General features: G+C 43.2%; 1 protein-coding gene across 1 annotated transcript in view; it reads left to right on the forward strand.

Annotated features, from left to right (window-relative positions):
- ZCCHC9 (zinc finger CCHC-type containing 9) overlaps positions 1-11,968 on the forward strand; it is a 252,435-nt gene extending 240,467 nt beyond the window's left edge. The window contains exon 5 of the mRNA XM_044062592.1: positions 11,582-11,968. Coding sequence (XP_043918527.1) covers positions 11,582-11,700 — 119 coding nt within the window. The 3' untranslated portion in view covers positions 11,701-11,968. The remainder of the gene's footprint in view (positions 1-11,581) is intronic.
- Positions 11,969-12,246: the final 278 nt, after the last annotated feature.

Consider the following 12,246-nt stretch of genomic DNA (forward strand, 5'->3'; position numbering starts at 1 on the left):
CAGTTCTCCGGTTTTCAGCGAGGTGCCTACACAGCCCCTGACTACCGCTTCCTCAGAACCACTGGCTGTCTCCTTCTCCCACGTGGAGCTGGCTGGGCCTTTGGACGCTCTAGGTTTTCAGCCTACCGAAACTAACCCTTCAAAGGGAACCGAAGTAGCTGAGCAATCCATAGCTTCAGAGGGTGTCTTCAGACCTACCCAGTTAACCATTAAACCCTCTGCTAAGTCTAAAGCCCCCTTAAAAACTAAGAAACAGATACAACATTCTCCAGGACAGGCTTCCATGCCTAAGAAACAAATGCTCAAAATGGCCGAAGACCTAATCACCCTGATCAGGGGGTCCCATCCCCCTCTTGATAAAAGGCCCAGACAGGATGCAGACTATGAATCTTCCGACCAGGTGTCCATTTCTTCAGATTCATCCTCAGGCCTAGGATATTCTTTACCCCCTTATGAGGATTCTGATGCTGAGGAATTAATTCCATCAGCTTCTCCGCCTGAGGACTACTCCTTTGGGGAGACCTTACATACCATGAGGGAGCATTTCCATTGGGAAGGCCAGGATTACTCAGAATCCAAGAAAAGGCTCAGAAACTTCCTTTTATTGCCTCAACACAGACCCCTGGCTATTCCGCCAGTGTTAGATATTGTGGATGATGTGTACACTGAATCCAGCTTAAACCCTGACTCCTTACCTCCAGCCCCAGTTAAACTAGATAGATATTAGAGTCCCTGACTCTCACAAATTTCTGTATAAAAGCCCCGTTGCTGACCCTGAAACTATTTCTCAGGGATCCAAAGGGATTAAGGCCTCATCGGCAAAAAAACCCATTTCCCTCTGACAGAGATTCCAGAGCATTAGACAGATGGAGAAAGACAGTATATACGTCTGCAACTTTAGCAATGAGAGCCTTAAATTGCCAGTTTCACATGCTAAAATATCAGCAATTTTTGATGTCTCAGTTGAAACAAAAGATGCTTCCAGATTCAGATCCTCATAATTTTAAAGAAATACAGGATTTATTGCATGCAGCTGAACAAGTGGGAAAACATACTTTGCAATGTGGGTTTGATTCCTTAGAATAGAGCAGCAGTTACAGGCTCTGTCAATAGAAGGCATGCTTGGTTAAAAGAACATATGTTACCAGATCATGTTAAGGCAAAATTATTGGATGTACCTTTGCAATGGGATGTGTTGTTTGGAGTTAAGGCAGAGGAGGTATTAAAGAAGATGGGAGGATAAGGCAAAATCTATGCAAACGGTGAAGGATTTCTTAGGGTTCAGCCTCCTTGTTTTAGCAGAAATTAGTCAACAAAGAATTGGTCCTTTCCAGTCTCAGACAGACCTCAATGGGGCAGATACAGACGTCAAAGAGGTAGAGGTCAAGCACAAGGCCCTTACAGGCCTCGACCAGGCCAGAAAGTAGGGGAAGACAGGCCACAACCTTATAAAAAGCAGCCTCAATGACTTCCCACTACAGCTGCCAAACAGCTCTCTCTTGGCAGCCCCCTTAGGAGGAAAACTGGCACTTTTCTATCACAATTGGCATTGCATCACCAAAGGCAAATGGGTTCTCAACATTGTATCTCAAGGTTACAGGTTCCACTTTCACACTCTGCCAAGGTTAAAAGGAATGCCAAATCTGCCACCAAATCAGTGGGCAGAGGCTCAAAAACAAATTACAGCACTCATGGACATGAGAGCTATTCAAAAGGTACCACCACAGGAGCAAGGACAAGGAATTTATTCAAGACTTTTTCTGGATCCCAGAAAGGACAAAGCCTGGAGACCAGTTCTGGATCTTTCTTCTCTAAACACTTACCTGGATGTTCCGAAATTCAAAATGTTGACACTGCAGCAGCTTATTCACATGCTGGGCAAGAAAGCTTGGCTCGTGACTTTGGACCTCAAGGAGGCATACCTGCATGTCCCTATCAGACAAAACTGCAGAAGATACATCAGATTTCTAGCTGGTTCAATGCACTATCAATTCTCTGCACTGCTCTTTGGCTTATCTACTGCGCACAGGGTCTTCACAAAGTGCCTGGCACCAGTAATTGCATTTTGCAGGCCAAAAGAAGTTCAGATTTATCCATACCTGGACGACTGCCTGATTCAAGCAGAGAGCAAGGACATTCTTCTAAAGCATCTGGCATTCGTAAACAAGTTATTAAGTTGCCTGGGGTACACAGTAAACAAAAAGAAATCAAAACTAGTACCCTCACAACAGATAATATTCCTGGGTGCCAGCTTGAACACAATGGCCCAGATGGCTTATCTCACGCCAGACAAACAAGGACAACTGACGCAATACTTTCAATTGATGGCAACAAAGACCCAACTCCCTGCAAGAATAATTCTGCAGGCCTTGGGCTACATGGCATCTTGCATACTACTAATTCCATATGCCAGACTGCATATGAGGAAACTACAATGGTACCTAAAGAGTGTATGGTCTCAACACTGTCAAAGTTTAGAAACAGTTATACCACTAATTCCTTGCCTTCAACAGGAGTTTCGATGGTGGGCTCAAGCTTGTCGCCTCAACAAGGGACAGCCATTTACTCAACTCACAGCCAGGCAAACACTGACAACAGACGCATATGATTACGCCTGGGGAGCACATATGGCAGGAAAATGTATTCAAGGCAAGTGGCCCACAGAGCAAAGGCATCTTCGCATCAATCAAAAAGAGATGCTAGGTGTGCAAAATGCACTTATAGCTTTCAAGGACCTGCTGCATCCAGGGCAACTACTACTAAAGACAGACAACACCACAGTTATGTGGTACATAAGCAAGGGGGCACACACTCCTACCACCTCTGTAGACAAGCCATGACCTTGTGGAACACAGCTCTAGACTTCCAAGTTCATCTGCAAGCACAATTCCTGCCAGGAGAGAAAAACACACTGGCAGATGACCTAAGCAGAAACATCATGGATCCCCACAAATGAGAATTGAATCCACAAATATTCAGAATGATAACACAAAAATGGTGGAGCCCGGACATTGATCTGTTTGCATCCCCAGTGAACTGCAAGCTACAGAAATTCTGCACAAGGAGTTACCATCCACAAGCATGGAAAGTGGATGCCCTCTCATTCAGCTGTTAAAACCTGCAAGTATACGCTTTCCCTCCTTTACCTCTCCTTCCAAACGTTCTCATAAAAGCCAGGCAAGAAAAGCCAAAAATGATCTTGATTGCACCAGACTGGCCATGCCAGCACTGTTACCCAATCTTAAAGAACTTAGCACAAGAACCACCCTGGATTTTGCCTCAAATCCCACATTTGCTGACACAGCACAAACAGTCAGATAATTCACAGCCAGCTAAAGACCTTAAACCTAGCTGCATGGAAAATTCCTTAGTCAAGCAAGCAATGCGCCTCTCCAAAGCTGTTATGGATGTCATTCTGGAGGCCAGAAGGCCTAGCACCAGGAAAGCCTACTCGGATAAATGGAAGCGATTCTGTGCCTGGAACCAGGCGCACAGCCTTGACCCTCTAGTCCCAAACATTCCTCAGGTACTTCAATATTTAACTGAGATGCTGGACAAGGGCCTCTCCTTCTCATCCATCAAGATCCACACCTCAGCCATTTCTGCTCATTACAACACGGATCCACCAATTTTTTCTAATCCTTTGTTCAAACAATACCTCAGAGGGGCTAAAAGCATAAGACCGCCCTGTAGAACACCTACCCCAACTTGGGACCTCAACTTTGTTTTGGAAAATTTAACTTTACCTCCTTTTGAGCCAGCTAACACAGCAGAATTAAAATACATCTCTTGGAAAACTGCTCTGCTACTGGCAATAACATCAGCACGAAGAGTTTCAGAATTACAGGCACTAATGGCAGTGGAACCTTTCCTCATTTTCCACCAGGACAGGGTGTCTTTAAGAACTTAACCCTACGTTTATGTGAAAGGTGGTATCAAGTGTGGCTCTAAACCAAACTATTCACTTGCCAACTTTCTATCCAAAACCAAAGAACAAAGGGGAGAGACTACATTCTTTGGACATTCACAGGCAGTTACGCTTCTACTTCGACAAAACCAAAGCTTTCAGAAAATCTGAGCAATTATTGGTAGCATATGCTGCAGGAGCACAGGGAAAAGCCATTTCAAAACAGACTATCTCAAAATGGATAGGACATTGTATATGTTTCTGCTATACTCACCATGGGAAACCTGTACCTAGCAGCATTAGATCTCACTCCACCAGGGCAACAGCCACTTCATCTGCCTACCTCAGAGGAGTACCTACCAAGGATATTTTGGAAGCAGCAACATGGAGTTCTGTGCATACCTTCACCAAGCATTACCATTTGCCTTTATACTCCAAATCCAGAGCTGGCTTCGCCACTGCTGTGCTGCAGGGCCTTATATCCACCCCTAATGCCTTATAGAACCAGCCTCCCTACCTCAGCTTTGGGATTCCACCCAAGTGTAATGACTGCAGCAGTGTAACACGATGAACATAGTACAGTTTTGTACCTACCATAAATGTAGATGTTCGAGTGTAAACACTGCTGCAGTCCAGGTTACCCTCCCTCCTTCCCCTCTTATTTGCTAGTACGTACCTATGCCTTCTACCCTTTACTACCTATGGGGAGTGTTTGCTGGTAACTGAAAGTTGTTGTTTGCTTTTCTTAGGTTCATAGGTTCATAGGTTCATAGGTTTATACTAGGCTATCTGCCCTAAGGCATTTATAAGCCTAGCCCAAATTATTGTGGCTTACGCCACCCCTTATATGAAAAAATACTGTGCCCATTAGTTTGTTGTGCCTCTGTCCAGCAGTGACACAGAGTTGATTCCTGGGGTAAACCTACGATCTCCCATCCACAGGTCTAGATTTCTCTTGAACAGAGTCAGCGAGGTGCTCTGCCTCACATGGACCGGGATTTTATTCCACAGCATAGGGAGTCTCTGAGTGATAAATCTATCCCTCCAGCATGTCCTATTTATATCCGTGCTAAGGTTTAAGTCGCTTGCTCTAGTGGTTTTGGTGGATTTGGATTTTTTGAGGTGGAGCATGTCCATTAATTCGGGTTGGACATGGCCTTGTATGTCAGGCACATGTCACCTCTGAGCAGACGGTATGCGACTGAATAGAGCTGGAGTTTCTTCAATCTGGCAGCATATGACAGATTTTGGAGTCCCTTTATCCTTTTGGTGAGGAACTTTTGGGGTCTCTCCAATTGCTGCAGATGTCGGGTGAGATACATCCCGAATGGGGCATTGTACTCGATCATTGGTCTGATAAGTGAAGAGTACAGGGGAACAATGACCTCACTAGATCTGGATGTGAATCCCTTCATGAGCAGGTGGGCAATGTAGAAGGTCTTTCTAACCACTTTAGCAATGCGAGTGTCAAAAGAAAGGCCACTGTCAACCTGGGTCCCCAGGTCCCTGATAAACCTCTTCTGTGCTTAGTGGATTGCCACCTATATGGTAGCTTGGGGTTACCTTGTTTTTCCCGAAGGGTATGACTATACATTTTTTGGCGTTTAACTTCAGGCCATGGCTCTGGCACCAGCTATCTGTTTCCGTGAGTCCCTTCTGAAGGATATCCGTGTCCGATGCACTTTCCACTATGGCCCAGTTTGCAGTCGTCTGCAAACTTTGTCAGCCAAAGTCCTCCCATGTTGGCCTGTACTTCTGAGAAGTAGATGCCAAACAATAGGGGGCCAAGGACCGAGCCCTGTGTGACACCACTTGTGACCGGCTTGGAGTCTGACACAGCGCCAGCAACTCTAACCCTGTGGGTTCTGTCCTTAAGCCAGTTTGCAACCCATCTTGTGACATATGGGTTTACATTTAAGCTGGTAAGTTTTTCTACAATACCGAGTGGGGTATTGTGTCGAAGCCTTTGCAAGGTCAAGGTAGGCTGTATGGACTGCCTTTCCCTCATCAATGGCCTTGGTGACTGTTTCAAGAAGTCGACCAAGTTCAAAAGGCATGATCTTCCCTTGACAAAGCCAAACTGGGTCGGGTCCAATGTCTGCAAGTCCCCTATATCTTTGTTTATGAGCTCCATTATGATCCTCTCCATAGCTTTGCAGACTAGACTTGTTAAGCTTATGGGGCGGTAATTACCAGGGTCCGTGAGGCACCGCCTTTGTGGAGTGGGACCACAGTTGCCGTCGCCACTCCTTGGGCACGTATCCTGTGGTAAGGCTGAGATTAAACAGCTGCCTTATGTGCGGGTTTAATTCCTCATTTAGCTCGTGTAGCACACAGCCGGGGACACCATCCGGTCCCATTGATGCTGAGTTTTTAGCTTTAGAGAGCAGCTTTCACCTGCGCATTTGAGATGTCGGGAGGCTACACTCGGCTGGGATAGTTATCTCTCCTTTAGGGGAGAGGGGTGAAGTTTGCACTGAACCTGTCTGCCAGTATGTTGGCAATGTCTGTGGGTTCAGTGATTTTTGTATCATTTTGGACTAATTCTGAGCATATCTGGAAGTTTCCACCCAGGTTCCTAATATAGCTGAAAAAGGCCTTATGATTGTCCTTTGAATCCATGGCAATTTTTCTCTCAAAATTGGCCTTAGTTGATTTTATGAGTGCTCGTATTTTTTACTAATAATGATCAGGGTGACTTCCCTTTTATGGATTTTGTTCTATCATGTAATAGCTTTCTCCTCTTATTGTAAAGTTTGTTAATGGCTGGGGTCCACCAGACTGGACGTTTGCCCTTTGTGGAAAGAGTCTTGGTTTTATTTGGGATTGCCTGATCCATGCAGTCCTGGAGGTGTTCATAGAAGGCATTTGTAAGGGCTTCCATAGCTTGGGTTGTGGTTTCCTCTGGCTCAGGGGCCTTGAAGGATACCACACCAGTCTTGAGTAGTGTGAAGTTTGCTTTAGAGAAGTTCTTCACTATGGTCTTTTGCTTGGGGTGGGGCGGGATGTGGATTTCCAGTGAGATTAGTTTATGATCAGATCTCACCAATGAGGGATATACTTCGGTGTGGAGCATTTTGTCCCCATGTTTGTGACAATGAGATCTAGTATATTTTCTCCTCTCGTGGGAACAGTGACTAGCTGTTCCATGGCATTTGAATTTATGAACTCCAGGAACCGTTGGGCTAGAAAGTTAGGGCTTGAGTAATGTTCCCAGTCTATATTCGGTAGTTGAAGTCACCCAATATGATGGTGTTTGGAGATACATTTATACCCTCCAGTGTCTTCAGGAAGGCTGTGTGGGGTTCCTGAGTTTGAGAGGGTGGCCTGTAGCATGCTACAATTTGTAGAGCAGTTTTGCCTATGGTTAGTTGCACCTGGATGGTTTCCGAGCTGTGCGTTGCCACCAACCTGGAGGTGTGAGTATCCTTTATGAATATGGATACACCCCTCCTTTTGTGGTGTGGTCCGGGTTTTGGGGCGGGCATGATATGAGGTAAAACCTAATAGTGCCGGGGTGCTCTCAGGAGCCTTGAACCAGGTTTCAGTTACAGCACAGACATCGATGTTCTCCATACTGAGAAGGGCCTCGAGTGCGTGCATTTTGAGATTTAGACTTCTGGCATTGAGCAGCATTACCCTCAGTTTCTTCCCATTTTTGTTTTCTAGGGTGGTAGGTTTAGAATTTGAGCCTTGCCTAAAAAAGGCACTATGGGGGGGGGCAAGAGCCTTAGCCAATATCCGGAATCCCAGGGGTGACAGGTGCAAGCCGTCCCCTTGCGAAGCAGCGTGGCTTGTCAAGCATGTCATCCCAGGCAGACAGACACTGGATCCCCTTTGAATGACACCAGACATTAAGCCAATTGTTAAAGCTGATCATCTTGTCTCTATATTGTGGCATCATTCTTGGTGAAGGAAGGATACTGCTCAGGGTTAGGGTCATACCTGCCTGGGCTACATAATCAGAGAGCTCCTCTATGTCTCTTTTCATGTAGTCCAGGGAGGTACGTCTCAGGTCGTTCACACCAGCATGGACAATGACTGTGTCATATTTGTACTTGCCATGGAGTGACCCGAAGTGCTTGTGTTATGTGGCGGATTCTAGCACCCGATAGGCAGCTTACTGTGACCCTCTCCTTGTTCAGCCTGGTGAGTGGGACGTCAGTGTGTCTGACTATGGAGTCACCTATGACAAGTATGTTTGGTGTTGTATTTGGCCTTAAGGGCTGTGACTGCTTTGCACACTGCTTTTGTGGTTTATGTGTTGCTTGTGGGGTGTCTTGAGGTAGCAGTTGTTTGGGTGTCTGCTTTGGAGGCCTCTGCTGTTTAGGTAAATTTTACTCAGAGCCTCCGAGTATGTCTTTGTGTGTTTATGTGTTTGATTCAGTGGAGTGGTAGCATTATGTGAGGCTGGTTTTGTGGTGTGTGTAGTTGCCTTCTCCTCCTGTCTGGTCTTGCCAGTCCTGAGTTGAGAGAGCTCAGCCTCAGTTTGGCTAAATAGCTGCATCTCTCATAAGTATTTGTGTTATGTGGGAGGAGGAGAGGGTTGTCTGTGTACATGAGGCAGTTATAACATTGCCTCAAGATTCCCAGATTCACCAGCTGGACCGAGAGGAGATTGACAACTGACCTTTGGACATGCTAGAATAATATTGGGAAATCCTTAATTGAAAACAAGGGCCAGTGGGGAGTGAGGGTGTAGTGCTTTTAATTTTTAGTGCTGACTTATATAATTGCTTTAGTGAGCAAGTGCCAGGTAACTTGAGTGCAATGTGTTACAAGTAACTAAATGCAAAAGCGACAAACAGTAACTTTCTTTCAAGTGAAACAAGGAAATAAGTACAGTAAGCAATGCAGATATCACTAGTGATCCACAGAAGCTGAGAAGTTGCGTATTAGGTGGAATTAGCTTCCAGGGAAATAACAAGCAAACAAACAACAAGCATATAAACAAAGCTAGATTCAGTAGGCCTGGATCTAGTCTATGCTAGAGCAAACAAGGTGAACCAATTTCAGTAAGATACAGTTCAAATATTCAGGCACTATAAACCTTTAACCAGAAAATTCCCAGCTCAGAAGGGCAGAGTCCAGCCTCTTCTCCCACAAGAGTGCAGACCACGAACCTTCTTAATGTAAAATAACTGGCCTGAAGCCCAAGTGCCTAAACCAGAACTAATACACTTGGACACTGGGCTCTCAATCAGCAGTTCCCAACTTAGAAGGATGAAGCTACCTGTCCTGCCACCACAGTGCTTGCCACAAACCTTCCTAATGTAAAACAACTGTTCTGAAGCCCAAGTGCTTAATCCAAAAGACTTGAATGATAGCTACACTTTAATCAAGTTACAACCAAGCAGTAATAAATACCATTGAATACTTTAGAGAATGTCTGGATTAGTGCTCAAGTTACACAAACAAAGCTAGATCCAGCAAGCCCGAATCCAGTCTATGCCACAGCAAACAAGGAGCACCAACTTCAGTAAGGAACAGTTCAGATATGCATGCACTATAAGCCTTTAACCAGAAATTCCCAGCTCAGAAGGGCAGAGTCCAGCCTCTCCTCCCACAAGAGTGCAGACCACGAACCCTCTTAATGTAAAATAACTGGCTTGAAAGCCCAAGTGCTTAAACCAGAATTAATACACTTTTAGAATAACAGACACTGAGCCCTCAATCAGCAGTTCTCAACCTAGAAGGATGTAAGCTACCTGTTCTGCCACAACAGTGCAGACCACAAACCCTCTCAGTGCAAAACAACTAACTGGTCCGAAGCCCAAGTGTTTAAACCAAAAGGCTTAGAATGAGTTACACCAAGCAGTAATAAATACAATTGAGTATTTTAAGATGATGCAAAAGTAAAAGAAGTAGGTAAAACACAAGTACAGTAAAAGCAGATGAAATTTTTTTTTTTTTTTTTTTTTTCTGAACAAGTGCTGAGATCAAAGAAACAGATTTGAGTGCTGAAACTAGAAAACTGGCTAGTTATAAGAAATAAACAAGCTAGAAGGCTTCCCTCAAACACAGAAGGGCTTGGGGGCTCAGAAGCCTACAAATAGTCTGTACCACTTAACAAGAAAGGCAGGAAATAAGCTTAATTTTTTTTTTTTTTTTTTCTATTTCCCAGATGCTCTCTTTGTACACAGTAGGAGTGCCTGAAATCAGAATATGATCTCACTGCACTCAGTTGAGTGAGCAAATGAGATGGGCCCAGAGGCAGGCTGAGGGGCGGGCAGTTTCAATGCCACAGAGCAGAATAACTTCAGATAAAAATTCCTTCAACACTCCTTCATACACAGTTTAAATCAATTTAAATACTGTATTTTTTAAAAAAAAAGTGCAGAAAAAGGTACTTAAATTCTCTTATACGTCCAGTTGAATATAACCAAGTTTTTAGCTGGCCAAGCTGAAGTTTTAAAGCAGGAATTATTTCACATGCACCAGTTTAAATATGCAAGGACAGGAAATCAAAGAATGTGGCTACCCCCACACCTGTAATTACTAGCAAATAACAAAATTCAGCCAACACTAGCTTTAGTTCAAGTTACTGAAGAGCAGAATAACTTCAGATAAAAATTCCTTCAACACTCCTTCATACACAGTTTAAATCAATTTAAATACTGTATTTTTAAAAAAAGTGCAGAAAAAGGTACTTAAATTCTCTTATACGTCCAGTTGAATATAACCAAGTTTTTAGCTGGCCAAGCTGAAGTTTTAAAGCAGGAATTATTTCACATGCACCAGTTTAAATATGCAAGGACAGGAAATCAAAGAATGTGGCTACCCCACACCTGTAATTACTAGCAAATAACAAAATTCAGCCAACACTAGCTTTAGTTCAAGTTACTGAAGAGCAGAATAACTTCAGATAAAATTCCTTCAACACTCCTTCATACACAGTTTAAATCAATTTAAATACTGTATTTTTTAAAAAAAAGTGCAGAAAAAGGTACTTAAATTCTCTTATACGTCCAGTTGAATATAACCAAGTTTTTAGCTGGCCAAGCTGAAGTTTTAAAGCAGGAATTATTTCACATGCACCAGTTTAAATATGCAAGGACAGGAAATCAAAGAATGTGGCTACCCCCACACCTGTAATTACTAGCAAATAAAATTCAGCCAACACTAGCTTTAGTTCAAGTTACTGAAGAGCAGAATAACTTCAGATAAAAATTCCTTCAACACTCCTTCATACACAGTTTAAATCAATTTAAATACTGTATTTTTTAAAAAAAGTGCAGAAAAAGGTACTTAAATTCTCTTATACGTCCAGTTGAATATAACCAAGTTTTTAGCTGGCCAAGCTGAAGTTTTGTTTTATTAGCAATTTGAATTGCCTACCGATTTGGGGGTACCTGACATCTGGGGCAAAAAAACTGAAGCAAATGGCATCGGCTGCATCTTATATACCCCTGTCGCACTGACGTCAGGTAGGAGGCGACAGCAACCGACGCCGGACCAAGACTTTGGAACTCAGGCCGACTGGGGAACCGCCTGATGGCAGGATAACCCAAGTGTAATGACTGCAGCAGTGTTTACACTCGAACATCTACGTTTATGGTAGATACAAAACTGTACTTTTTTTGATTGTTCTGTAACTGTTTTTTGCCCTTGTAGCCAAGTCACAGTTGTCACTGTATCATTATTCATTTTCTATTGTTTGATTTATGTCTACAGGTGGTGGTATAACTGTTGGTAGATGGTCAAATAAAATGAGTGCAGATTATGAAGAGGTGACAACGTCTGTGTCTTCAGAGAAGAGAAAATCTAAAGCTCCCAAGATTGTGAATTTTTAAACTTAAAAGTCAAATGTTTAAAATTTGTACATATTTGTATACATTTTGTAAATATAAGCAGAAATTAAATCATTGAAAGAAGTTAAAAATATTGACAAATCTATTTTCTGTTAAAGAGCATTTCCTGCATATTTTTTTTACGTGTATGTATTAACTTTTTTATCTAGCTTGGTTGTTGTGCACATCTGTTTCTCACTGAGTTGTAGAAATTAGAACCTGTACTCATTTTGTTCCATTAACAAAATATAAAGCAGTGCATTTTCACTTATTTGAAGTTATGTACAGTTAGCACATGCTGTGAATGTATTTATGACTTGAGAAAATGCGGTGCACACAATTGTGTATAGGTTGGCAGTGCTGCTGTCAAAACTGAGCCTACAAGAAGCAGCCCATCGTGGAGATAGATTTATGAAGCCTTATGCTCCTCTCACTAAAATTTCTCATGTTTGGATAAAAAATAATTGTAGGGAAGATGATGGGATTAAGATCTTGTCGCTTGTTTGAGAAGTGATCTTCACTGTCAGCAGGTCTACCCATCCACTGTTT

Source organism: Protopterus annectens, chromosome 2.part1, assembly GCF_019279795.1.
Source record: "Protopterus annectens isolate FY-2018-M chromosome 2.part1, PAN1.0, whole genome shotgun sequence".
NCBI classification, from domain to species: domain Eukaryota; kingdom Metazoa; phylum Chordata; order Ceratodontiformes; family Protopteridae; genus Protopterus; species Protopterus annectens.